This window comes from Coregonus clupeaformis, chromosome 6 (genome assembly GCF_020615455.1).
Source record: "Coregonus clupeaformis isolate EN_2021a chromosome 6, ASM2061545v1, whole genome shotgun sequence".
In the NCBI taxonomy this organism is placed as follows: domain Eukaryota; kingdom Metazoa; phylum Chordata; class Actinopteri; order Salmoniformes; family Salmonidae; genus Coregonus; species Coregonus clupeaformis.
In genome coordinates, this window is record NC_059197.1 from 50,905,772 (window position 1) to 50,933,463 (window position 27,692).

A 27,692-nucleotide genomic window follows, 5' to 3' on the forward strand; every position below is an offset into this window, starting at 1 on the left:
AGAGGAGCCAGGACCGGTGATTCCAGGAGACCAAGTCTACATCTGAGTGTTTCGCAGAAAGTGGAACGAGCCTAGGAGAGAATGACCATACACGGTGATCCGGGCGACACCCACAGCGATACAGGTGGAAGGAAGTACAACGTGGTGCCATCTGAACCACTGCACCAGGTTCCCGAAGAGAACAGGCCTGCCATCAGCGAGCCATGAGGAAGCGGAGGATGTCGAGGCACCAGGCGGAGTCCAAGAGGAAGAAGCAAGCACGAGTCTCAGCACCAACGTCGAAGGACAGCAGGCACTCCCTCCTGAAAATCTGGAGAGTCGGGAAGTGGGGCCTGATGGTGTGGGGAATACTGCTAATAGGATACCTGCTATGGCAGATGCCCCAAGCACAAGCAATGACCCAGGTAATGGAGGGACAACAGGAGATGGAGGGGAAAGTGACTTCTCTGCCATTGAGGGAGGTGACTTCCCCGCCAATGAGGAAAGTGACTTCTCCGCCATTGAAGAAAGTGACTCCCCTGTCACTGAGGAAAGTGACTTCCCTACAATTGACTTCTCTGCCCTCTTATGGTCCCCAACAACTGAAGAGTTGTGTAATTGCTCTAACACTAATAGCAGTTAACCTAGGAAAGTTGGTAGTGAGTCTGCCCACAACTATACAGTATTCTAGAGATAGCCTTACTGAACCAGGAAGAGTATCTGTTGTGAACAGAGACCAAATATTGTACACAGGCTGGCCTAGACTAGGTAGATGTCAGATAGAAGGATATGCAATGTTTAAAATAAAATGCAAAAAAAATCATTGTGTGGAAGTTAACCCAAAAACAAATAAAAATGGAAAACTTGTAGGGAATAGGTATGCAAAAATAATGGATATACAACAAGCCAAACATCTTATGATCTCACCAGTACTTAAGGAATTGGCCCCTGAAGCTAGAATAAAAAATAGAATAAAAAAGCAGGTACCATTGGAAACAGCTCGAACTAGTATTTTTATTCCAGCCCAAGAAATGACAGTTACAGAAACTCAAAGATCCTTTTCAATACAGAGGATAAAACCTCTACCAGAACTATCACTTTGTGGGTGGGCTAATCATCAAACAATAGGAGAAGAAATTTGGGATGAATATGGCTGTCAAATAGAAATTAACAAAGGAGACACCACTTGGGAAATTACCTTAGAGGAGTTGACACAAGAAAATGATGCAAAGTATGTTTTGGAAATAGTTAGCACTAAATGGTCAGAAGGGAATAATATAACAACGATCGATATTACTCCTGTTCCCACGCGTCAACCTAGACAGGAAGGAGAAATAGGGACAGTTAATGTAACTATGGCAATCACCCAAGGACCGTCAATTGTTGTAACAACTAAATCAATAAAGAAAGAATTAGAAACAACAGAATCAACTTGGTTCTTTCAAAATGTATGGGAATCTTAGACTAATTGGGGAAACCAGGAAAATAAACAATCTAGCTCAGCCCCAGCAGTAATACCGGAAATAATGACAGCACCAACAAAACTGAGACTATGGGGGGGAGCATTACAAAATTATTGATACAGAAGGGCACAGTATTCAGCTAAAATAATTAATAAGAAAACAAATTGTCTAGTATGCGCCCCCTACCCATTAAAGGAATTGATAGCAATACCAAGTCCACATAGCCACAGGGACTGTGCTGACTTTAAACAAAGATTATGTCACCTCAAAAGATCAGAAAGACCCTATTGCCCTGCAGAATGCTTATCCTTCTTAGGAAGTTCTGACCACCACAAATACTATAATCAAGCAGGATGGGGGGGAGTGGTGTAAAAAGTTAGATGTCAGAATAGAACCAAGAAAAATGGAAACACCAGAGAAATATCGAATAGATTATGAGCAGGAGTATGAATGCTACAACAAAACAAAATGGGGAACATGATTTGGGAAAAGTTATGGGAAAGTGTGAAACCACATGGCATTTAGACAACGATATCTCTTGGAACGCAGACACCCCTCGAAGAGCAACCTATCAGGCAGCAGGGTCAAGCACTGTGGTGATAATTACTAAATGGGAGGCCTGGTGACCCTGGGGAATGCGAGAAGCAGACACTATCACTGCCACTGATCTCTCCTTATGAGGAGCAATCGGTGGCAGTGGCAGATTTATTTTGGGTATGTGGAGAACAAAGGATTAGAGCCACTTTGCCTGGAGGTTGGAAGAGAATATGTGCTAGAGTACAAATGCTTCAGGAAGTAGTTATATCAGAATGGGAGGTAGCAAAAACAACAAACCAGAACACACAGAATAATAATAAAAGGGTAAAAAGAGCATATGAACATGACCCCAATGTATATTTGGATTCAATAGGTCAGCCTAGAGGAATTCCAAATGAATACAAGGCAAGAGATGAAATAAAAGCCGGATTTGAATCAATATTTGTCTGGATATCACCTAACAAAAACCTAGAATGGATCAATTATATTTATTATAACCAACAAAGGTTTATTAATTACACAGACTCTGCGTTAACAGCTCTGGGAGAACAAGTACAGGCTACAAGTAGAATGACATCGCAGAACAGGCAGGCTTTAAACTGTCTGTTGGCAGAAAAAGGTAGAGTTTGTGTTATGTTTGGGGATGAATGTTGTACCTTAATTCCTAATAACACTTCCCCGGATGGTTCATTCACTGAAACAATGAATAAGCTCAAAGGACTACGAAAATAAGTTAAGGACGATGCTGGGCATGACGCTTACACTTGGGATTGGATGGACTTAACTTTGGGAAAGTGGGGAGCAATGTTTACAAAGATGGCAATCATGATAGGCATAGCACTTGTAGTAATGGGAATGGTTTTTTGCTGTATACTACCTCTGTTGAAGTCACTTTTGATCCAAACCACAGTAAAGCAAATGACTGTACAGACAATTGTTAATAATTCAACCAAAGAAATACACCTTGTTCAGGGATCTCCAGGACGATATGTTAATGAATATGGAAAGCCCTGTAACATTAAAGGAGGACCAAAGGACTGCCCATTTGGGAATCCTGAATGTCTGTATGGTGTTGTCCCTGGGGGTGGATGGGCCTGTTATGGTTAAAAAGCTCAACAGCAAAAATTGGAGGTTAGTTTAGAGGGAAACCTTCCGGACTTGTACCCAGTACCTGACTGGGCTCCTCGTCCTCATCGTGATGGGTCAGACAATGAGGAAGATACATTGGTCTGAATATATTCTTATAAAATATAACCACAGATGGCAAGGCTAAGAATAAGTACAGTGAGGGAAAAAAGTATTTGATCCCCTGCTGATTTTGTACGTTTGCCCACTGACAAAGAAATGATCAGTCTATAATTTTAATAGTAGGTTTATTTGAACAGTGAGAGACAGAATAACAACAAAAAAATTCAGAAAAACGCATGTCAAAAATGTTATAAATTGATTTGCATTTGAATGAGGGAAATAAGTATTTGACCCCCTCTCAATCAGAAAGATTTCTGGCTCCCAGGTGTCTTTTATACAGGTAACGAGCTGAGATTAGGAGCACACTCTTAAAGGGAGTGCTCCTAATCTCAGCTTGTTACCTGTATAAAAGACACCTGTCCACAGAAGCAATCAATCAATCAGATTCCAAACTCTCCACCATGGCCAAGACCAAAGAGCTCTCCAAGGATGTCAGGGACAAGATTGTAGACCTACACAAGGCTGGAATGGGCTACAAGACCATCGCCAAGCAGCTTGGTGAGAAGGTGACAACAGTTGGTGCGATTATTTGCAAATGGAAGAAACACAAAATAACTGTCAATCTCCCTCGGCCTGGGGCTCCATGCAAGATCTCACCTCGTGGAGTTGCAATGATCATGAGAACGGTGAGGAATCAGCCCAGAACTACATGGGAGGATCTTGTCAATGATCTCAAGGGAGCTGGGACCATAGTCACCAAGAAAACAATTGGTAACACACTACGCCGTGAAGGACTGAAATCCTGCAGCGCCCGCAAGGTCCCCCTGCTAAAGAAAGCACATATACAGGCCCGTCTGAAGTTTGCCAATGAACATCTGAATGATTCAGAGGAGAACTAGGTGAAAGTGTTGTGGTCAGATGAGACCAAAATGGAGCTCTTTGGCATCAACTCAACTCGCCGTGTTTGGAGGAGGAGGAATGCTGCCTATGACCCCAAGAACACCATCCCCACCGTCAAACATGGAGGTGGAAACATTATGCTTTGGGGGTGTTTTTCTGCTATGGGGACAGGACAACTTCACCGCATCAAAGGGACGATGGACGGGGCCATGTACCGTCAAATCTTGGGTGAGAACTTCCTTCCCTCAGCCAGTGCATTGAAAATGGGTCGTGAATGGGTATTCCAGCATGACAATGACCTAAAACACACGGCCAAGGCAACAAAGGAGTGGCTCAAGAAGAAGCACATTAAGGTCCTGGAGTGGCCTAGCCAGTCTCCAGACCTTAATCCCATAGAAAATCTGTGGAGGGAGCTGAAGGTTCGAGTTGCCAAACGTCAGCCTCAAAACCTTAATGACTTGGAGAAGATCTGCAAAGAGGAGTGGAACAAAATCCCTCCTGAGATGTGTGCAAACCTGGTGGCCAACTACAAGAAACGTCTGACCTCTGTGATTGCCAATAAGGGTTTTGCTACCAAGTACTAAATCATGTTTTGCAGAGGGGTCAAATACTTATTTCCCTCATCAAAATGCAAATCAATTTATAACATTTTTGACATGCGTTTTTCTGGATTTTGTTGTTATTCTGTCTCTCACTGTTCAAATAAACCTACCATTAAAATTATAGACTGATCATGTCTTTGTCAGTGGGCAAACGTACAAAATCAGCAGGGGATCAAATACTTTTTCCCCCTCACTGTATATGCATACATTCATTTTATGATAACTTTTGTTTTATTGATTGGGACTTTTGAAAGTCCCAAAGGCGGGAATATATAGATCATTTTCTAATACAAATGTTGTGAAATTATAAAGGTAAAACATAGTAAACATGATTGATACTTTGTAATTCAGATGCATGCCTGAATAGTGAATGTAGTCAATGCAGTGTTTAACTGTTCTTTAGTGTGTGTATGAATATCATTTTTAAGAAAGTGTCTGAGTCACGCCACCAATATGATAGGGTGTAAAGAGGCTACACCTAGAGAAGCGCACTTAGCCCTTTGTAAGGAAACTATGCATGGCACTTGGACATGGACTTTGGAAGATGGTGGTGACGTGACATCGAAAGATGTTAACCATGTATATATAAGGGAGTAACTGTGTAGGATGTATAAACATAACTATGCACTTGTGTCTGTATAAAAGGAGAGCTCGTAGCCAAAGCAAACAGATGTTCCATGGAGCAGCTCGGCTTTGTTGCGCTATAATAAAGTCTATCCTTGAATTCACAAGCTCCGGTTTCTTGAGAGATATTTTTGAGTTAACTATTATTGAATTAAATATTTATACGACACATCATGTCGACTGTTCGCAAGGCCTGTGCCCGTTTTGAGGGAGGGAATATCCTCCAGTCTCCAGACGCGTGTAATCCGAGTGGTTCCTATTTCGGATCCAGGACGGCTGGTACAGCTGGTATTTCCTGGTTCCGGAAAGGGGTCGGGACTTTACACCCCGTTCTAGACTTATGTGTCCTCAGCAAGCACCTCAGAGTTCACATGTTCAAAATGCTCACAACCGATCGGCTGATACGGTCTGTGCATCCCGGAGACTGGTTCACCGGGGGCCGGAGAGATGTCACTTTTCCCAATCCCTCGCAAACACAGCTGATTAAACTAATTGCATTCTAAACTGAAGATCATGATTAGTTGATTATTGGAGTCAGGTGTTTGCTGGGGCTGGGGCAAAAGTGTGACACCAATCAGGCCCCAGAGGACTGGAGTTGTGCCCGGCATCAGTGTTGTGTATTCATGGATGCCAAGGGAAGCCAGGCTTCCCCAAAAAATGTACCAAGAAAAATATTGCAAAATAAAAAATAATTCATCTTTAATCTCACTGTGTTTCATAATTTTCCTTCAATTCGCAAGAGGCTGAATGTATCTCACTGGAGAACACATCCAAGCAAGCGTAACAGCGCCCCTCTGTCTCTGTATATGTAGCCCATCTATTTGATGTTGTCTGGTCAAAAATAGTATGATACTGTTGCCGCCCATAGCATTGAATGCAAGGGAAGCCAGCGAGCATTTGGCCTCCCTTGACATTTTTTTTACACAAGAATAGCCAATCAGCGTTTAGCTAAACTGAGTGAGCTCAACTGTGAATGGTCCTGGAACACCCAAAAAAAAAAGTGTCAAGGGAAACCAGCTTGGATATGGCTTCACACCAATCATATCACATCAAACCAAACATCATTAACAGAAAAAACTTGAATTGTTGCATCTCGTTGTGTTGTTGTCCTCCGGTGGCTAGCTAGCTAGCAAAAATTGGCCCTTTCCTACATTAACCATGGACGAAGATAGGGATTTGGACGTGTGGTTTTACTTAATTCTCCATACTGGCCAATGATTATAACAGCGATTTTTTAAACGTTTTTTTCTTTGGAATTTTTTATGATTATACAGATAACAGACAGAACAGGTAGAGGGCAGAACACACACGGATCCCCTACCAAACCAAACCAAATCAAACCCACCCCAACCCCCCATGCTCTAACAGAGCCCCACCCCAAAACCAGACTTAAAGCAGGCATGATATATAATATAATAAAACATAAATAAAAAATAAGATTTTTTAAATTATACATTAATACATTTAATACAAATTCTAATTTGGGTTGGTTTATGGAGTTGTGAAATTAGCCCCGTCCATGTCTTCTACAAAGGATAGAAAAGGTTGCCAGATATTATAAAATGTAATTGCAGATCCCCTAACGGAGTAGCGTATTTTCTCTAGCTAAGTTGTTGCATAACTTCCTTTATCCAATGGTTAAAAGTAGGAGGAAACCGATCCTTCCACTTACATATAGTATAAGACGTCTAGCTAGAAGAGTAGTAAATGCCAGCATGTTACCCATAGAGCTGTTTAGAGGGGCCTCCTGTGGTGCCATTCCGAATAATGCAATAAAGGCAGATTCTATAGGTATAAGAGCGATTCTGATCCAACCATAAATTCATACATTGTGCCTCTGGCCTGAGCGGATGGAAGTTCGGTATGTAGCTAGATGTAGTAGGCTAATGTTAACTAGCTGGCTAATCGTTGTCCATGAAAGGAAGTTAGGCTAGCGAGCAACCATTTAATGACTACAAAAACTAAAAGCATGTACTGTTTGACAGTCATACTGTTTCGGGAACATGAAAGAAAGGAGGATGGCATTGGCGTTTCTCTACAAGTAGGGTGAGTCAACATGTTTTTTCTATCAGTACCATGGAGAGCCACATAACATTTAGCTTATGTTGGACTAAATAGTTTTTGGTATCTTTTAGGTTTCACTGTATTAGACTGGTGATTTGATTAAATGTTGAAGTTGAAATGGTGCCGGTAACTCTCTGTGGTTCTAAAATCAATAGTTGTTTAGTAGTTCAAAAATGTCAGAAACATTAACTTTATTGACCATGCTGTAGGTTGTGTAGCTGTTTGTTACATGCAATATGCATTGTGGACTCCACTGGACAGATGTTGCTCTCCGGTTTCGTGATAAAACAAAGGTGTGGTTTAATTTATTCTGCCACTGTGTCTTCTTATTGTCTTGGCCTTAGGCCTATATATCACGGTGGCAAGGCATATGAACTAACAGGTTATAGAGCAAACAATGCAATTATCAAAACACATAGGTGAAGAATGGCGACGGAGAGGATGGCTGCAGTTTTATGGGCTCCTAACCAATTGTGCTATTTTGTGTGTTTTTTCCATTGTTTGTAACTTATATTGTACATAATGTTGATGCTACCGTCTCTTGTGACCGAAAAAAGAGCTTCTGGATATCAGAACAGCGATTACTCACCTCGAACTGGATGACGATTTTTTCATTCATGAGTCGGACGCGAAGGATATAATATTGCTCCCAGACAAGGCCCAAATCCCAGTCATTTGCATGAAGAAAAGGAAATACAAGGGGCGGAGATCAGGGTGCCTTGTGAGAATTCGCCGGCGAGTGAATAACCCGCCTCTACCATCCGTTCTATTAGCCAACATGTAATCACTGGAGAATAAACTGGATGAGCTCCATTCGAGACTATCCTACCAACTGGACATTAAAAACTGTAATATCTTGTTTCACCAAGTCATGGCTGAATGACGACACGGATAATATACAGTTGGCTGGGTTTTCCGTGCATCGGCAGGACAGAACAGCTACGTCAGGAAAGACGAGGGGTGGGGGGTGTGTGTCTATTTGTCAATAACAGCTGGTGTGCGATGTCTAATATTAAGGTAGTCTCGAGGTATTGCTCACCTGAAGTAGAGTACCTCATGATAAGCTGTAGACCACACTATCTACCAAGAGAGTTTATCTATATTTTTCGTGGCCGTCTATTTACCACCACAAACCGATGCTGGCACTTAGGCCGCACTCAACGAGCTGTATAAGGCCATAAGCAAACAAGAAAACGCTCATCTAGAAGCTGTGTTCCTAGTGGCCGGGGACTTTAATGCAGGCAAACTTAAATCCATTTGACCTAATTTCTACCAGCAGGTGACATGTGCAACCAGAGGGGAAAAAACTCTAGACCACCTTTACTCAACACACAGGGACGTGTACAAAGCTCTCCCTCACCCTCCATTTGGAAAATCTGATCATAATTCTATCCTCCTGAGTCCAGCTTACAAGCAAAAACTAAAGCAGGAAGTACCAGTGACTCACTCAATACGGAAGTGGTCAGATGACGCAGATGCTACGCTACAGGCCTGTTTTGCTAGCACAGACTGGAATATGTTCCGGTATTCATCCAATGGCATTGAGGAGTATACCACCTCAGTCACAGGCTTCATCAATAAGTGCATCGACGACGGCGTCCCCACAGTGACCGTACGTACATATCCCAACGAGAAACCATGGATTACAGGCAACATCCGCACCAAGCTAAAGGCTAGAACTGCCGCTTTCAAGGACCGGGACACTAAACCGGACGCTTATAAGAAATCCCGCTATGCCCTCAGAGGAACCATCAAACAGGGAAAGCGTCAATACAGGACTAAGATTGAATCCAACTACACCGGCTCTGACGCTCGTCGGATGTGGCAGGGCTTGCAAACTATTACGGACTACAAAGGGAAACCCAGCCGTGAATTGGCCAGTTACGTGAGCCTACCAGATGGGCAAAATGCCTTTTATTTTTGCTTTGAGGTAAGCAACACTGAAGCATGCATGAGAGCACCAGCTGTTCCAGACGACTGTGTGATCACGCTCTCTGTAGCCGATGTGAGCAAGACCTTTAAACATGTCAACATTCACAAGGCCGTAGGGCCAGACGGATTACCAGGACATGTACTCAGAGCATGAGCGGACCAACTGGCAAGTGTCTTCACTGACATTTTTAACCTCTCCCTGACCGAGTCTGTAATACCTACAAGTTTAAAGCAGACCACCATAGTGCCTGTGCGAAGGTAACCAGCCTAAATGACTACTGCCCCGTAGCACTCACGCCGGTAGCCATGAAGTGCTTTAAAAGGCTGGTCATAGCTCACAACACCATTATCCCGGAAACCCTAGACCCACTCAAATTCGCATACCGCCCCAACAGATCCACAGATGACGCAATCTCAAATCACACTCCACACTGCCCTTTCCCACCTAGACAAAAGGAACACCTATGTGAGAATGCTGTTAATTGACTACAGCTCAGCGTTCAACACCATAGTGCCCACGAAGCTCATCACTAAGCTAAGGTCCCTGGGACTAAACACCTCCCTCTGCAACTGGATCATGGACTTCCTGACGGGCCGCCCCCAGGTGGTAAGGGTAGGCAACAACACATCTGCCACGCTGATCCTCAACACGGGGGCCCCTCAGGGGCGCGTGCTTAGTCCCCTCCTGTACTCCCACGACTGCATGGCCAAGCACGACTCCAACACCATCATTACGTTTGCTGACGACACAACGGTGGTAGGCCTGATCACCGACAACGATGAGACAGCCTATAGGAAGGAGGTCAGAGGCCTGGCAGTGTGGTGCCAGGACAACCACCTCTCCCTCAACGTGAGCAAGACAAAGGAGATGATCGTGGACTACAGGAAAAGGAGGGCCGAACACGCCCCCATTCACATTGACGGGGCTGTAGTGGAGCGGGTCGAGAGTTTCAAGTTCCTTGGTGTCCACATCACCAACAAACTATCATGGTCCAAGCACACCAAGAAAGTTGTGAAGAGGGCACGACAATGCCTTTTCCCCCTCAGGAGACTGAAAAGATTTGGCATGGGTCCCCAGATCCTCATAAAGTTCTACAGCTGCACCATCGAGAGCATCCTGACCGGTTTCATCACCGCCTGGTATGGCAACTGCTCGGCATCCGACCATAAGGCGCTACAGAGGGTAGTGCGTACAGCCCAGTACATCACTGGGGCCAAGCTTCCTGCCATCCAGGAACCTGTACCCCCGCACATTGACTCGGTACCGGTACCCCCTGTATATAGCCTCATTGTTATTTTATTGTGTTACTTTTTTTGTAATCTTTTTTTATTTTTTAAACTTTAGTTTATTTAGTAAATATTTTCTTAACTCTATTTTCTTAAAGGCTTGTAAGTAAGCATTTCACGGTAAGGTCTACACCTGTTGTATTCGGCGCATGTGACAAATAAAATTTGATAGGTTATAATACAGCTTTTTTCTGGTTTGGCTTCCCAAGTGATTTTACCCACACACTGCTATCAATTACCTGGAACTTCTGACGATGTACATTGCGCTCAGGCGCCTCCACCCTCTGGTCAGATCCAACAACATGAAGACGGTGGCATACATTAACAGGCAGGGGGGACACGTTCCCTCCCCCTCCTCACCTTGGCTCGCTCCCTATTGCTGTGGAGCAGTGCGCATTTCCTTGTCTTATTAATGGGCTTAAAGGGAGTCATCTTTGAAATGAGCTTGACGTAACGAAATGACAATCGTTTTAATGTCTTAATTTCACAAATCGCCTTCATTACCTCAGAATACTAGGTAAGGTATTTTCACATGTTCTGATATGATGTATCATCTGCTTCTAAGCGGAAAACAAGTTCAATGGAAATTGCTTGGGGAAACAATTTATTGGCTCTGAAAAAAGATGGCTAGGATAGATGTGCAGTTTTTCAATAAGCAAGTTCATACTTTGATCTCAGTTGTGATTAATTATTAGCTTTTCCACTGACAAATATGTCTGAAGTTGTTCTGGAAATTTAGAGTCAGATAATTAGAGTTTTTTTCTGTATAAAATAAATAACATACTAACTCCCTAATGGGAGACATTGTTTTAATCATTTATACTCCAAAATTAGATTAAACATGAATCAATGTCTTGAGTGCTTTAAAGCGAGGTCTTAGTAAAGTATTAGGGCTGTTTAAATAAAACTTCTGTCTCCAAAGACAGACTGTTTTTTAATACAACTTTCATTACACTTGTTCGGCTGGTTGACTTAGTTTTTTACATAATAATTTATTTGCTAAAACACTTCCAACAAGCCATTCTTCTGGATTATTCATTTCACTTGTTCAATAGTCTGGTAATTCACCTCAAGTTTAATTTTAAGGAGATATTGAGCTCCACAAGCCAATCTCTCTGCTTAGACAACACTATTACAGAAGCATATCTGACTTCCATTACCTTTAAGATATCAATATATATATATTTTTGCCCATTCTTCAAGGCAAAACTGCTCCAGCTCCTTCAAGTTGGATGGGTTCCGCTGGTGTACAGCAATCTTTAAGTCATACCACAGATTCTCAATTGGATTGAGGTCTGGGCTTTGACTAGGCTATTCCAAGACATTTAAATGTGTCCCCTTACAATACACTTCAGTGTTGCTTTAGCAGTATGCTTAGGGTCATTGTCCTGATGGAAGGTGAACCTCCGTCCCAGTCTCAAATCTCTGGAAGACTGAAACAGGTTTCCCTCAAGAATTTCCCTGTATTTGTGCCATCCATCATTCCTTCAATTCTGACCAGTTTCCCAGTCCCTGCCGATGAAAAACATCCCCACAGCATGATGCTGCCACCACCATGCTTCACTGTGGGGATGGTGTTCTCGGGGTGATGAGAGGTGTTGGGTTTGCGCCAGACATAGCGTTTTCCTTGATGGCCAAAAAGCTCAATTTTAGTCTCATCTGACCAGAGTACCTTCTTCCATATGTTTGGGGAGTCTCCCACATGGCTTTTGATCAACCAAACGTGTTTGCTTATTTTTTTCTTTAAGCAATGGATTTTTTCTGGCCACTCTTCAGTAAAGCCCAGCTCTGTGGAGGGTACGGCTTAAAGTGGTCATATGGACAGATACTCCAATCTCCGCTGTGGAGCTTTTCAGCTCCTTCAGGGTTATCTTTGGTCTCTTTGTTGCCTCTCTGAATAATGCCCTCCTTGCCTGGTCTGTGGAGTTTTGGTGGGTGGCCCACTCTTGGCAGGTTTGTTGTGGTGCCATATTCTTTCAATTTTTTTATAATGGATTTAATGGTGCACTGTGGGATGTTCAAAGTTTCTGATATTTTTTTATAACCCAACCCTGATCTGTACTTCTCCACAACTTTGTCCCTGACCTGTTTGGAGAGCTCCTTGGTCTTCATGGTGCCGCTTGCTTGGTGGTGCCCCTTGCTTAGTGATGTTGCAGACTCTGGGGCCTTTCAGAACAGGTGTATATATACTGAGATCATGTGGCACTTTATTTAAGTCCACCTGTGTGCAATCTAACTAATTATGTGACTTCTGAAGATAATTGGTTGCACCAGATCTTATTTATGGGCTTCATAGCAAAGGGGGTGAATACAAATGCACGCACCACTTTTCCGTTATTTATTTTTTAGAATTCTTTTAAACTATTTTTTTCATTTCACTTCACCAATTTTGACTATTTTGTGTATGTCCATTACATGAAATCCAAATAAAAATCAATTTATATTACAGGTTGTAATGCAACAAAATAGGAAAAATGCCAAGGGGGATGAATCCTTTTGCAAGGTACTGTAACTTTCAACAGGTATGACTGAGAAAACCACCACCTTAGGTACTACAGTATAGCGCAAACCAGTAAAGACAGAATTACCAATTTAACACACTTTTTTTCTGTACTAAGGTATCCCTTCCACTCTCTGCAGTCACCTGTAGAGTGCTCTTTGATAAGCAATATGGATCCCTAAAGTGTCCTCCTCACCAGTGGTGGAAAAAGTACCAAATGTCATACTTGAGTAAAAGTATAGATACTTAAGTAAAAGTCAATTTTCTTGTTTTTAAAATGTACAGATAGCCAGGGGCAGACTCCAACACTCAGACATAATTAACAAATGATGCATTTGTGTAGTGAGTCCGCCAGATCAGAGGCAGTAGGGATGACCATGTGTTCTCTTGCTATGTATGTGATTTGGACCATTTTCCTGTCCTGCTAAGCATTCCAAATGTAACAAGTAGTTTTGGGTGTCAGGGAAAATGTATGGACTAAAAGGTAAATTATTTTCTTTAGGAATGTAGTGAAGTAAAATTTGTCAAAAATATAAATAGTAAAGTAAAGTACAGATACCTCAAAAAAACGACTTAAGTAGTACTTTAAAGTATTTTTACTTAAGTCCTTTACGCCACTGCTCTACACACACACACACACGTTCAGTGCCAGTTGGAGCTTCATCTCCATACAGTCTAGAGGGTCTGGTCTCCTAGGTAACACCAGTTCTAATGAGGAACACTGGGAGATGTACAAATGAGGATCCCTGCTGAGAGGGGAGAATCTCCTGGTGGCATGGCAGCCCATATGTTCCCACAAGAAACACCCTTCTACCTCCTCAATAATAGACAGGCCATCACTATCTAATTAGTTCCTGGTCCCTGACATTCACCACCATACCCAGATAATGCACTGATAGTGTTTGTATAGGCCTACACACTCCATCGTAGTGCAGATGCAGAGGACATGTCCTGCTATTTGGCATGGCTTCAGCCTGCATACCCAATGTAAAACATGATCTTCTCTCAGTTTGTATTCTACAGTAAATCCTGTTGAGTTTCTGTCTAGAACTAAACTGCATTTCGGATCCAGCAGCTTAACAATTGATAATCTCATATGTTGGGTTTCAGCAAAAAATTATAAAGTAAAAGTTTTATGCATAATAAGTACCTTTTCTTACATGAGCTAAATGTACGTCTCAGGGATATAATTAACATTTATTGTGACCGTGAGACAGAAAAGTCACGCAGCAGTTTGGAGAGATACAGTAGCTGGGTATGACCCAGAGAAAAGCCAAAGGTTTAACATTTCAGGCACCAATCGATTATATTGACTTCTCTGACAATAGAAGAACATAGTGTCCTCAAAAAACTCAGCCTCGTACTGCATCTTGTTGTCTTGTTGCAATTATGAATTATTCAATGTGAATACAGTGGGGGAAAAAAGTATTTAGTCAGCCACCAATTGTGCAAGTTCTCCCACTTAAAAAGATGAGAGAGGCCTGTAATTTTCATCATAGGTACACGTCAACTATGACAGACAAATTGAGAGAAAAAAATCCAGAAAATCACATTGTAGGATTTTTTTATGAATTTATTTGCAAATTATGGTGGAAAATAAATATTTGGTCACCTACAAAAAAGCAAGATTTCTGGCTCTCACAGACCTGTAACTTCTTCTTTAAGAGGCTCCTCTGTCCTCCACTCGTTACCTGTATTAATGGCACCTGTTTGAACTTGATATCAGTATAAAAGACACCTGTCCACAACCTCAAACAGTCACACTCCAAACTCCACTATGGCCAAGACCAAAGAGCTGTCAAAGGACACCAGAAACAAAATTGTAGACCTGCACCAGGCTGGGAAGACTGAATCTGCAATAGGTAAGCAGCTTGGTTTGAAGAAATCAACTGTGGGAGCAATTATTAGGAAATGGAAGACATACAAGACCACTGATAATCTCCCTCGATCTGGGGCTCCACGCAAGATCTCACCCCGTGGGGTCAAAATGATCACAAGAACGGTGAGCAAAAATCCCAGCACCACACGGGGGAATGACCTGCAGAGAGCTGGGACCAAAGTAACAAAGCCTACCATCAGTAACACACTACGCCGCCTGGGACTCAAATCCTGCAGTGCCAGACGTGTCCCCCTGCTTAAGCCAGTACATGTCCAGGCCCGTCTGAAGTTTGCTAGAGTGCATTTGGATGATCCAGAAGAGGATTGGGAGAATGTCATATGGTCAGATGAAACCAAAATAGAACTTATTGGTAAAAACTCAACTCGTCGTGTTTGGAGGACAAAGAATGCTGAGTTGCATCCAAAGAACACCATACCTACTGTGAAGCATGGGGGTGGAAACATCATGCTTTGGGGCTGTTTTTCTGCAAAGGGACCAGGACGACTGATCCGTGTAAAGGGAAGAATGAATGGGGCCATGTATCGTGCGATTTTGAGTGAAAACCTCCTTCCATCAGCAAGGGCATTGAAGATGAAACGTGGCTGTGTCTTTCAGCATGACAACGATCCCAAACACACCGCCCGGGCAACGAAGGAGTGGCTTCGTAAGAAGCATTTCAAGGTCCTGGAGTGGCCTAGCCAGTCTCCAGATCTCAACCCCATAGAACATCTTTGGAGGGAGTTGAAAGTCCGTGTTGCCCAGCGACAGCCCCAAAACATCACTGCTCTAGAGGAGATCTGCATGGAGGAATGGGCCAAAATACCAGCAACAGTGTGTGAAAACCTTGTGAAGACTTACAGAAAATGTTTGACCTGTGTCATTGCCAACAAAGGGTATATAACAAAGTATTGAGAAACTTTTGTTATTGACCAAATACTTATTTTCCACCATAATTTGCAAAGAAATTCATTAAAAATCCTACAATGTGATTTTCTGGATTTCTTTCCTCATTTTGTCTGTCATAGTTGACGTGTACCTATGATGAAAATTACAGGCCTCTCTCATCTTTTTAAGTGGGAGAACTTGCACAATTGGTGGCTGACTAAATACTTTTTTTCCCCACTGTATGTAGACGGACAGACATTTTTTTAAATTTGCTGTAAAATCCAGCACATTTCCAAAAGGTAAAAGGGACAAGTAGTATAAAAGCACTAGGCATTTAGAAACATTAATACCTTTTTCAAGAGCTTTTACATTGAACAACAGACAAGGAAACAAGGATGAATAGCCTGAGTCATAGTTAAAGCAAGGATCTTATTTTAAGTGGGAGAAAAGACCCAGTAATACAGTAATTGCTGTGGTGTATACGTTAGAACCAGGACAGAATAGGGAGTGACCTTACAGATGGAGGGGTCAGAGGGCACTCACCTGTGGCGTCATCCCATGGCAGATGTACAGGATGGGGATGTTGTCCGAGTCAGGCCCCTGGTCTAGACACAGGTCACTCCTCAGAGTGTTCTTCAACTGGAGGAGACAGACACAGAGGAGGAAAACCAAGGCTGTTTCAACCACATAACCATGGAGCAGAGACGGAGACAGATTAAGGATGCAGAAGCTATGGCTCTGCACGCGTTAACGGACAATCTGTTTCTGAAAAGCACTTAAGCTGTGCCTTCTTCTGTCTGGCCAACGACAACGGTTAATTAGTCTGTTAACGATAGAATGACACAGCACATAACTGGTCTGTGTAACGAAGAGTTTGACAAATGGAAGCACTTTAGGCTAATTACAGAGATAACACAATAGTTTAAACAATTGTATTTCATTATCCTCACATCAACAAGGGAAGAAATATGTTTTGCCACTAAATAAATATGACAACAAATTTAGTCACATTTTAGAGCTACATCTACAAAAATAAATAAATCGCACTTTTTAATATGATATTGTGTATTAAATGTTATTGTCATGATAATATCACTCTCAACAACGCACTTATATTCAGTTCAGCTTTAAGAGAACTATCATGTGAATTTAGTGATCACATCCTTGGTCAAATATGTATTCTTTAAATGTGTTTCAACAAGTTGTTTTGATAGCAATGCCTTCAAAATCATATTCACAGCTCGACTCCCACACATGCTCAGTAGTGTCATGATCCCGCATCAAATATTTCTAACACAGTTGTGAAGTGAAGTGCTCATCAAACAACCAAGAAAAGCACTAGAGGGGTGGTGAAGATATTTTTGGACCATTTTATTACTCATGTTTAAATACAACTGACCTTCAACCTTTCATTGCTTCAGTGGAGGTATGTCCACAAGCTGTGGCTTGAAATCGACTCCTATGACAGTAATGTTCTCGCTAAGATATTTCAAAAGACTGTTTCAGCATGAACAGTATGTGGGTCGTTCCACCAATTCGGTGCCTTTTAAGAAGTGTAACTTTGTCCCAAAAAAACGTTAGATTTCACCTCATTTAACATTGTCATGAAGAGGACATGTTCAACTTCATAAAAAACAAGTTGTTTTCCCATCAAGAGGTTAAAATACAAAAATGACTATAATAAGTGCCTATTAAGTGACAAATAAAGTAACAGGGTTGACCGTAACAGGGTTGACGATTTTATCTTAAATCAGCTATAAATCCCCTCGGGACAGGGGGAACGAAAGCTTGTTTTGTGCAACAGGGAGTGGCAATTGAATGAAAGCTAACAATATTTTTTAAATTGCTAATACATTTCCAGCCTGTCTATTATCTATGGGTAACAGGGTTGACGTGTTATATGCTCGACCCGCTCAGTTTTCCACCATAAAACACCCGAATATGGCCAAAAAGAATATAACCAGCTCACTTCCTTCTACACTATAATTTGACTATTAGATGTTCAATGTTTCTATTGAAAAAAATATTTTAAAAGGAATAGTTTCACCATATTAAAACGAGAGTTCAGTTCACATAACAGGGTTGACCTTAAAATGAGGGACTGACGTAAATGAATCACTAATCACATGAAATAAATAATAATCTTCTGAAATTACTTTCTCAAAGCAACTAAATACAGTGGGGGAAAAAAGTATTTAGTCAGCCACCAATTGTGCAAGTTCTCCCACTTAAAAAGATGAGAGAGGCCTGTAATTTTCATCATAGGTACACGTCAACTATGACAGACAAATTGAGAATTTTTTTCTCCATAAAATCACATTGTAGGATTTTTAATGAATTTATTTGCAAATTATGGTGGAAAATAAGTATTTGGTCACCTACAAACAAGCAAGATTTCTGGCTCTCACAGACCTGTAACTTCTTCTTTAAGAGGCTCCTCTGTCCTCCACTCGTTACCTGTATTAATGGCACCTGTTTGAACTTGTTATCAGTATAAAAGACACCTGTCCACAACCTCAAACAGTCACACTCCAAACTAGGTAAGCAGCTTGGTTTGAAGAAATCAACTGTGGGAGCAATTATTAGGAAATGGAAGACATACAAGACCACTGATAATCTCTCTCGATCTGGGGCTCCACGCAAGATCTCACCCCGTGGGGTCAAAATGATCACAAGAACGGTGAGCAAAAATCCCAGAACCACACGGGGGGACCTAGTGAATGACCTGCAGAGAGCTGGGACCAAAGTAACAAAGCCTACCATCAGTAACACACTACGCCGCCAGGGACTCAAATCCTGCAGTGCCAGACGTGTCCCCCTGCTTAAGCCAGTACATGTCCAGGCCCGTCTGAAGTTTGCTAGAGTGCATTTGGATGATCCAGAAGAGGATTGGGAGAATGTCATATGGTCAGATGAAACCAAAATATAACTTTTTGGTAAAAACTCCAGGGACCAGGACGACTGATCCGTGTAAAGGAAAGAATGAATGGGGCCATGTATCGTGAGATTTTGAGTGAAAACCTCCTTCCATCAGCAAGGGCATTGAAGATGAAACGTGGCTGGGTCTTTCAGCATGACAATGATCCCAAACACACCGCCCGGGCAACGAAGGAGTGGCTTCTTAAGAAGCATTTCAAGGTCCTGGAGTGGCCTAGCCAGTCTCCAGATCTCAACCCCATAGAAAATCTTTGGAGGGAGTTGAAAGTCCGTGTTGCCCAGCGACAGCCCCAAAACATCACTGCTCTAGAGGAGATCTGCATGGAGGAATGGGCCAAAATACCAGCAACAGTGTGTGAAAACCTTGACCTGTGCCATTGCCAACAAAGGGTATATAACAAAGTATTGAGAAACTTTTGTTATTGACCAAATACTTATTTTCCACCATAATTTGCAAATAAATTCATAAAAAATCCTACAATGTGATTTTCTGGAATTTTTTTCCTCATTTTGTCTGTCATAGTTGACGTGTACCTATGATGAAAATTACAGGCCTCTCTCATCTTTTTAAGTGGGAGAACTTGCACAATTGGTGGCTGACTAAATACTTTTTTCCCCCACTGTAACTAGGGATTTACATTGATGGTGAAACTTGGAGAAATGTTGGGATTAAGTGAGTTGAAATCTTCCTAGAAGTGACACAGGGTTGACACAGGGTTGCTGAATTTCAGCAATTTAGCAGGCCTTTATTCATACAGAAAAATCTGATTTATTGAATTCTCCATGTGGTCTATATTAAAGGGCACTTCATTTAATATAACAGGCTTTTAAAATTCAGTATTGGTGCACAATTTCTACTTAAAATATGAAAGAGACACAAAAAGGCTTTTCGTGAAACGACCCATGAACAGATATAACATACTCACCACTCCATAGGCAACGGTGTCACTGTAGGTTCTCATCTCAGAGTAGATGTTGGCCAAGAACCAGCTGAAAGATTTACACTGCAGTCTGTTCCTCAAAGCCTTCCTCTCCGTGAGGTCCCCTATGTCAATCCCTGAGTTCTAGAAATAGACACACCAACACATGGGATAACACAGGTGGGTGGTGGCACCTTAATTGGGGAGGACGGGTTCATTGTAATGGCTGGAACGGAGTAAATGGAACGGTATCAAACACATCAAACATGGTTTCCAGATGTTTGATTCCATTCCATTAACTCCATTCCAGCCATTATTATGAGCCGTCCTCCCCTCACGAGCCACCTGCGATGGATACCCACATGACAACCTATCCTTAAATAAAACATTTATGGAATCCATGTTTAGACTGAATTCACTAGGGCCTGGAGTTTTTCCTGCTCAGGTCACATGGTCAGGAGGGTAGGATAATGACCCACTCTAAGGAGGCTGTGGTCTTTACCTGTGGGGGAATGTTCCAGGCCATGTAAACGTGGTTCTTGTATTCGTCCATCCACACCTCGGCCACCCTAAGTGCATTCCGCCGCACATGAGCAGTCAGGTCTTGAGTGTAGGGCTTGTGAGCGCGCTCAATATGCGCTATCCGAGAACAGGGCAAAACCTCCACACTGCCCCCACATTGCCATACCTGTAGTTACACACAGAAAAGGAAGGAAGTCAGCATCAATAAATTATCTGTCATATAAAGACTGTCTGCCACGTCTCACACAAATCATTGGACTACTGTAGAGCTTTTGGTGCACAACCGTCTCCAAACGGCTTTTAAGAATCACCATATTTTGTAAAGCGACATACTGTAAAGGGTTGTGAGGAGCTATTATTTAGCATATAATGTAGCATATCAGCCTGTGTGTGTGAGAGATAGAAAGTCTGAGTGAGAGAGAAAGTCAGAGAGAGAGAGAGAGAGTGTGTGAGTGAGTGAGTCTTCCTTCATCCTCCAATATACTCCTGCTGGGAAGAGCCCCAAGAGCTCTTTTCTTTCTCTCAGAGGTAAATCCTTCTCATAGGGATCATACGGGGCATGTGCCTACTATTTTGGACTGGAGACAACTGTATCTGCAGACAACATTACACCTAGCTGTACGTGGTGGGTGGAAGGTATAATGAATAGTGTCCAGGACTAGAAATATCAGTTATTATGAGCGCTGAATTGTTTCACCCACACATTTTCATTGTCATAAACTAAACACACAACTTGGTCAGGAACTCAAAGGAAAAGTTTGCTAATTGAGATGCTGATGGGAGCTAACTAACAAATGGGTTGTAAATTGTGATTTAATCAGAAAATGACTGCCTGCTGAGATAAGATTCTGAAGTAATCTAATGGGAGAAAATCAGCAGTAAATATACAGTGGGAAAACATAATGAAGATAGATCTATAAATAAAGTATTTATTAAAGCATAGCATGTGGTTATGGGGTACCAGAGAGGAAGCATCTGTAGAAAAACGGACAAATCCCATTACTGCCGATTCCCCTTGTTTTGGCAGGCCTAAATATAACTATTCACTACGGGGGATGTTTTGCCCTGTGGAAAGATGTGTAATTCTGGATTCCGTTAACAAAATGCCTCATTTACATAATCATTGACAACAACACTGATTATCCATGACTTGAGTTTCTGTTATCTGCAAAGATAGAGGGGATTATGTATGCACTCGCATGCATAGCCTGTTAAGACAGCACGGATAAACCATTCTATAAAGGACTTCAAGTTGGCCGTACCTGAACTTCTTTTTCTGTACTGTATTGAAAAGAAACTCCAGCACACTGGTGATTGTGATGCTCCACAGATTCAATGGATCTTTATACCAACATCTCGCTCCAGTTGCGCTCCAGTAGCGCTCACTTCACGAGCTCAGGGCATGCCCGCCCCAGCATGCATTTGTAGTCTACTTATTAGAATGGCTCGGGGAGAAGATGGCTGCCGTTTTACAGCCCTCTAACCAATTGTACTATTATGTGTGTTTTTCCGCGTTATTTGTAATTTATTCTGTACATAATGTTTCTGCCATCGTCTCTTACAACCAAAAAGAGCTTCTGGATATCAGGACAGCGATTACTCACCTCGTATTGGATGAATAATTTTTCTTCAACAAGTCGGACGCGAAGGATATCCTACAGCATGAGAAAGAGACGGAGATATCGTGGACGTAGGTCGGGGTGCCTTGTAAGGATACGACGGCGAGCGAGTAAACTGCCTCTTCCATCAATCCTATTAGCCAATCTTCAATCATTTGAGAATAAATTGCATGACCTAAGATTACGGTTATCCTACCAACGGGACATTAAAAACTGTAATATCTTATGTTTCACCGAGTCGTGGCTGAACGACGACATGGACAACATACAGCTAGCAGGCTATACGCTACATCGGCAGGATAGAACGGCTGACTCCGGTAAGACAAGGGGTGGCGGTCTGTGTATATTTGTAAACAACAGCTGGTGCACAAAATCAAATACTAAGGAAGTCTCGAGGTTATGCTCGCCTGAGGTAGAGTATCTTATGATAAGGTGTAGACCACACTATTTACCAAGAGAGTTTTCATCTATATTTTTCATAGCTGTCTATTTACCACCACAAACCAATGCTGGCATTAAGATTGCACTGAATGAGCTGTATAAGGCCATAAGTGAACAGGAAAACACTCATCCAGAGGCAGCACTCCTAGTGGCCAGGGACTTTAATGCAGGGAAACTTAAATCCGTTCTACCTAATTTCTACCAGCATGTTAAATGTGCAACCAGAGGAAAAAAAAACTCTAGACCACCTTTACTCCACACACAGAGACGCATACAGAGCTCTCCCTCGCCCTCCATTTGGCAAATCTGACCATAACTCTATCCTCCTGATTCCTGCTTATAAGCAAAAACTAAAGCAGGAAGCACCAGTGACTCGGTTAATGAAAAAGTGGTCAGATGATGCAGATGGTAAGCTACAGGACTGTTTTGCTAGCACAGACTGGAACATGTTCCGGGATTCTTCAGATAGCATTGAGGAGTACACCACATCAGTCACTGGCTTCATCAATAAGTGCATCGATGATGTCTTCCCCACAGTGACCGTACGTACATACCAAAACCAGAAGCCATGGATTACAGGCAACATCGGCACTGAGCTAAAGGGTAGAGCTGCCGCTTTCAAGGAGCGGGACTCTAACCTGGACGCTTATAAGAAATCCCGCTATGCCCTCCGACAAACCATCAAACAGGCAAAGAGTCAATACAGGACTAAGATTGAATCGTACTACACCGGCTCTGACGTTCGTCGGATGTGGCAGGGCTTGAAAACTATTACAGACTACAAAGGGAAGCACAGCCACGAGCTGCCCAGTGACACAAGACTTCCAGACGAGCTAAACCGCTTCTATGCTCGCTTCGAGGCAAGCAACACTGAAGCATGCATGAGAGCACCAGCTGTTCCGGATGACTATGTGATCACGTTCTCCGTAGCCAATGTGAGTAAGACTTTTAAGCAGGTCAACATTCACAAGGCCGCAGGGCCAGACGGATTACCAGGACGTGTACTCCGAGCATGTGCTGACCAACTGGCAAGTGTCTTCACTGACATTTTCAACATGTCCCTGACTGAGTCTGTAATACCAACATGTTTCAAGCAGACCACCATAGTCCCCGTGCCCAAGGACACTAAGATAACCTGCCTAAATGACTACCGACCCATGGCACTGACGTCTGTAGCCATGAAGTGCTTTGAAAGGCTGGTCATGGCTCACATCAACACCATTATCCCAGAAACCCTAGACCCACTCCAATTTGCATACCGCCCCAACAGATTCACAGATGATGCAATCTCTATTGCACTCCACACTGCCCTTTCCCACCTGGACAAGAGGAACACCTACGTGAGAATGCTATTCATTAACTACAGCTCAGCGTTCAACACCATTGTGCCCTCTAAGCTCATCACTAAGCTAAGGATCCTGGGACTAAACAACTCCCTCTGCAACTGGATCATGGACTTCCTGACGGGCTGCCCCCAGGTGGTAAGGGTAGGTAACAACACATCTTCCACACTGATCCTCAACACGGGGGCCCCTCAGGGGTGCGTGCTCAGTCCCCTCCTGTACTCCCTGTTCACCCATGACTGCATGGCCAGGCACGACTCCAACACCATCATTAAGTTTGCCGACGACACAACAGTGGTAGGCCTGATCACCGACAACGATGAGACAGCCTATAGCGAGGAGGTCAGAAACCTGGCCGTGTGGTGCCAGGATAAGACAAGACAAAGGAGATGATTGTGGACTACAGGAAAAAAAAGAGGACTGAGCACGCCCCCATTCTCATCGACGGGGCTGTAGTGGAACAGGTTGAGAGCTTCAAGTTCCTTGGTGCCCACATCACCAACGAACTATCATTGTCCAAACACACCAAGACAGTCGTGAAGAGGGCACGACAAAGCCTATTCCCCCTCAGGAGACTGAAAACATTTGGCATGGGTCCTCAGATCCTCAAAAATGTATACAGCTACACAGTGGCGGCTCCTGAAAAAATTCTCAGGTGGGGCAATTTTTCTGATGATTTAGGTGACCTACACACATTTTAAAAAAGATATGTCCAGCAACAACATGAAGACAGGGGCAGCATATAAGTCAATACTGATATACACATTACTTGCTTCAAAAAGGCCTCATGGTTGAATTGGAAATATGTGCACCTGAGCATAATTCACAACAAGCAAGCAGGAGCTTTTAATAGAGGCTACTGAAAACATTGATGCAAGTTATTGGTAATAAGACATTTTTATAGACTTCCATATTCTGCCCTCTTGTATAGATTTGTGAAAATGAACAGTGATAGACATTTTGCCTGAAAACAGAATTTGAAAATAATTTCTAGAAAAGGTAAACACAGCTATCTGTATGGCTTTGTAAAAATGAACAACCATATTCTGGCCAATTGTATAGATTTGTAAATATGATGATGTCTCCTTTCATGCATACATTTTCAAATAAAGCTCTGCTTTGAGAAAGATCGAATGATATTGTTTAATCTTACCTTATGGCCTGCACACTGCTTGTGAAGCTGTCGAGGGCACGTTTGATGAAGACAGCATCGATGTCCTTCTTCTGTAGCTTCTGGTACAGAATGTCGACGTGGGGCATGATTTTGTGAAAAAGCCCCAGGAAAAAAATAAAATCTTCTTGCTATCTATGTACCTCAGCACAAGCACCAGCTGTGTCTGTGTAGAAACGTCCGTGGTCTCGTCAGCTTGGATAGCTACGAAGTTCGCCGACTTCACCTCCTCCACAATATGTTCCCTCATGACCGCTAGCATACACTCCAGTAGCTCGTTTTGAATGGTCTTTGATGTGCCCTTGAAAACTTTAGCATTTTTAAGATGGTCATCAAACACCTCATCTAATTGTGCCACAAAGTTGACAAGTCCAAGAAAAATACCAGGGTTGGTGGAGCCCTCAGTTTCATCTTTGCCTCGCAAAGCTAACTCAAACACTCCGCAAAACTTCACACACTGGATTAGCCGGCTGAGGATGTGGCGGTTCTTGCTAACCTCATCGTTGTGGCGGCGGACAGCTAGCCTGTATCCCTCATCCAGTTGAGTGGCAATGTTCACTCTCCCCAAAGCAGACAATCTCAAACAGCTATCCATGTGGGTCTTTGACAGCTCATGTTTCTTAATCTTTTCTGAAAGATGGTGCATGTCCGTTACACCAGTCGCTGTCCAAGCGGTGCTGTCTGCCGTGCCGCCTTCAGGGTGAAAGAGTAAGCAGGGGTAGCAGAAGACTGCATTAGCTACATCGCAGCCTGCTAGCCAGGTTTTTCGTTCGTACCAATTTTTGGAAAATCCTCGGGTGTAGGACTTTCCCCCTTTAGTAGAAACCTGTTGAATTATTACATTTGGTCTGGGAGGTCCTAATTGTTTCGTTGCCAATTTATCTTGATTTGTTCGCCGACAAAAATGAACTTCTTTCAAAGAGACAATCGAGTTGCACTGAACGCTAGCCATTTTGACAGTAGTACGTGAATTGATTGACGCTGCTACCCGCTCTTTTCTTAGTTATGTTCATGGTTATGTTACGTATGACGAAAGCGCGTAAGTGCAAGCCCTCCCGGAACCCATAGAGATTGTATTGAAAGCTCTGATATTTGAAAAAAATAAGATTTTACATGAGAGTCAGAGACTTCTGGGGCGATTTTCAACCTGACTGAAATCGCCCCAAAACGGGCGGGGCCATTTGAAGCACGACTTTAGCCTGATTGGACATTTAGTGGCAGATCAGACGTCTAGATTAGAACACTAAAAACTACTGTTGCCGTGATATAATTGATTAGAAAAAAAATCCCTTCCTTTTCCCGTTTGGCAGTGCGTCGCCCATATCGCGCTAATGAACACACCGCCCCTGCAGCTACACCATCGGGAGCATCCTGACTGGTTACATCACTGCCTGGTATGGCAACTGCTCGGCCTCCGACCGCAAGGCACTACAGAGGGTAGTGCGTACGGCCCAGTACATCACTGGGGCCAAGCTTCCTGCCATCCAGGACCTCTATACCAGGCGGTGTCAGAGGAAGGCCCTCAAAATTGTCAAAGACTCCAGCCACCCTAGTCATAGACTGTTCTCTCTGCTACCGCACGGCAAGCGGTACCGGAGTGCCAAGTCTAGGTCCAAAAGACTTCTCAACAGCTTCTACCTCCAAGCCATAAGACTCCTGAACAGCTAATCATGGCTACCCAGACACTTTTTTGTTGTTTTATTTTACTTTTTTATTAAAAAATAAATGCACTGTTGGTTAAGGGCTGTAAGTAAGCATTTCACTGTAATGTCTGCACCTGTTGTATTCGGCGCATGTGGCCAATAAAATTTTATTTTATTTTATTTTATTTACTTGTGTGCTGCTATAGGCCCTTGCTTTAGCTACTGTCATAGAGTTCGCTAAATATTTTCACACAGGTGCTAAATCAAGGTGACTTACAAAGATTAGGTCTAAGAGCAAGAGAGGGAGTTTGGTGATTTAGTGTCCACAACTAAATAATCATTGTGGAATCTGAAAAGACACGTATCCCAAAAGCATGCTACGTGCACATGCTAAAAGCAAGGTACGAGGTGGGTAGTTAACCAAGTGTGTCATTGTAGCAAAGTATTTCTAAACTAAAAATCAGATCTCTTAAACGTTTAATTCATTTTTGTTCTATTATCTATACAATAGGCCATAATTGATTTTGGCCCAATTGCCCTTTCATATTGCCACGTTCAAGGAGCTTTCTGTTTTGATTGGGTTATTTTGCCTAAAAACCTTCAGGCCTACCTATATAAAAAAAAATAAACAACTCTGCATCTCTGCCCAGCCTGGCAAGAGTGGCCAAAAGGATGTTTAGCATCCCCAGTGGCTCTGCAAGTGTGGAGAGGATATTCTCAGCTGCTGGCCGGCTCTCCAGGCACCATCACATGAGCCTGAAGCCACAGACTGGCCAAACTCGTGTTTCAAAAAATGTATTCAAAAAATTAATTCAAAGGCACTAAGTCATTTTTCATTTAATTTGTATTTAATTCTAAGTAAGTAACGGCCTATATGCGCAATATATAGATTTGATTTGATTTGATAAAGATTTAATACAACGAAATGTTGTTTAAATGCTGAGCGTTTTATGTCCCTACCAGCCTAGTGTGTATTTCTTTGTAGGCTATAGCCTTGAAATAATTGAAATAATATAGCCTAAATAATTCATTTTCGTTCCTTCTTAGGCTCCCTGTCTGGCTCCTGACCTATTTAGAGTGTTTATATGCTGTTTAATATGACATGTAGCCTATTTGAAATGATGTTATCTTCTTACATTAACCTTTTCATGTTTATTCAAATACTTTTCATTCAAATCCATATGGTTTGGTTTCAATACTTAAAAACCAATTGGTAGGTCCAGGTAGTCACAAAAATAGATGGGTGTTGGTTAAAT

At 42.5% G+C, this 27,692-nt stretch overlaps 1 protein-coding gene across 2 annotated transcripts in view; it reads right to left on the bottom strand.

Moving 5' to 3' along the window:
- The window catches only part of LOC121532333 (polypeptide N-acetylgalactosaminyltransferase 18), a 149,918-nt gene that overhangs the window by 56,520 nt on the left and 65,706 nt on the right, over nt 1-27,692 (bottom strand). For both annotated transcript variants that reach the window (XM_041838228.1, XM_041838229.2), the window contains exons 7-9: nt 20,200-20,385; nt 19,704-19,841; nt 16,384-16,479 (exon numbers count right to left, since the gene is read on the bottom strand). In XM_041838228.1, the coding sequence (XP_041694162.1) occupies nt 16,384-16,479; nt 19,704-19,841; nt 20,200-20,385 (420 nt within the window). The remainder of the gene's footprint in view (nt 1-16,383; nt 16,480-19,703; nt 19,842-20,199; nt 20,386-27,692) is intronic.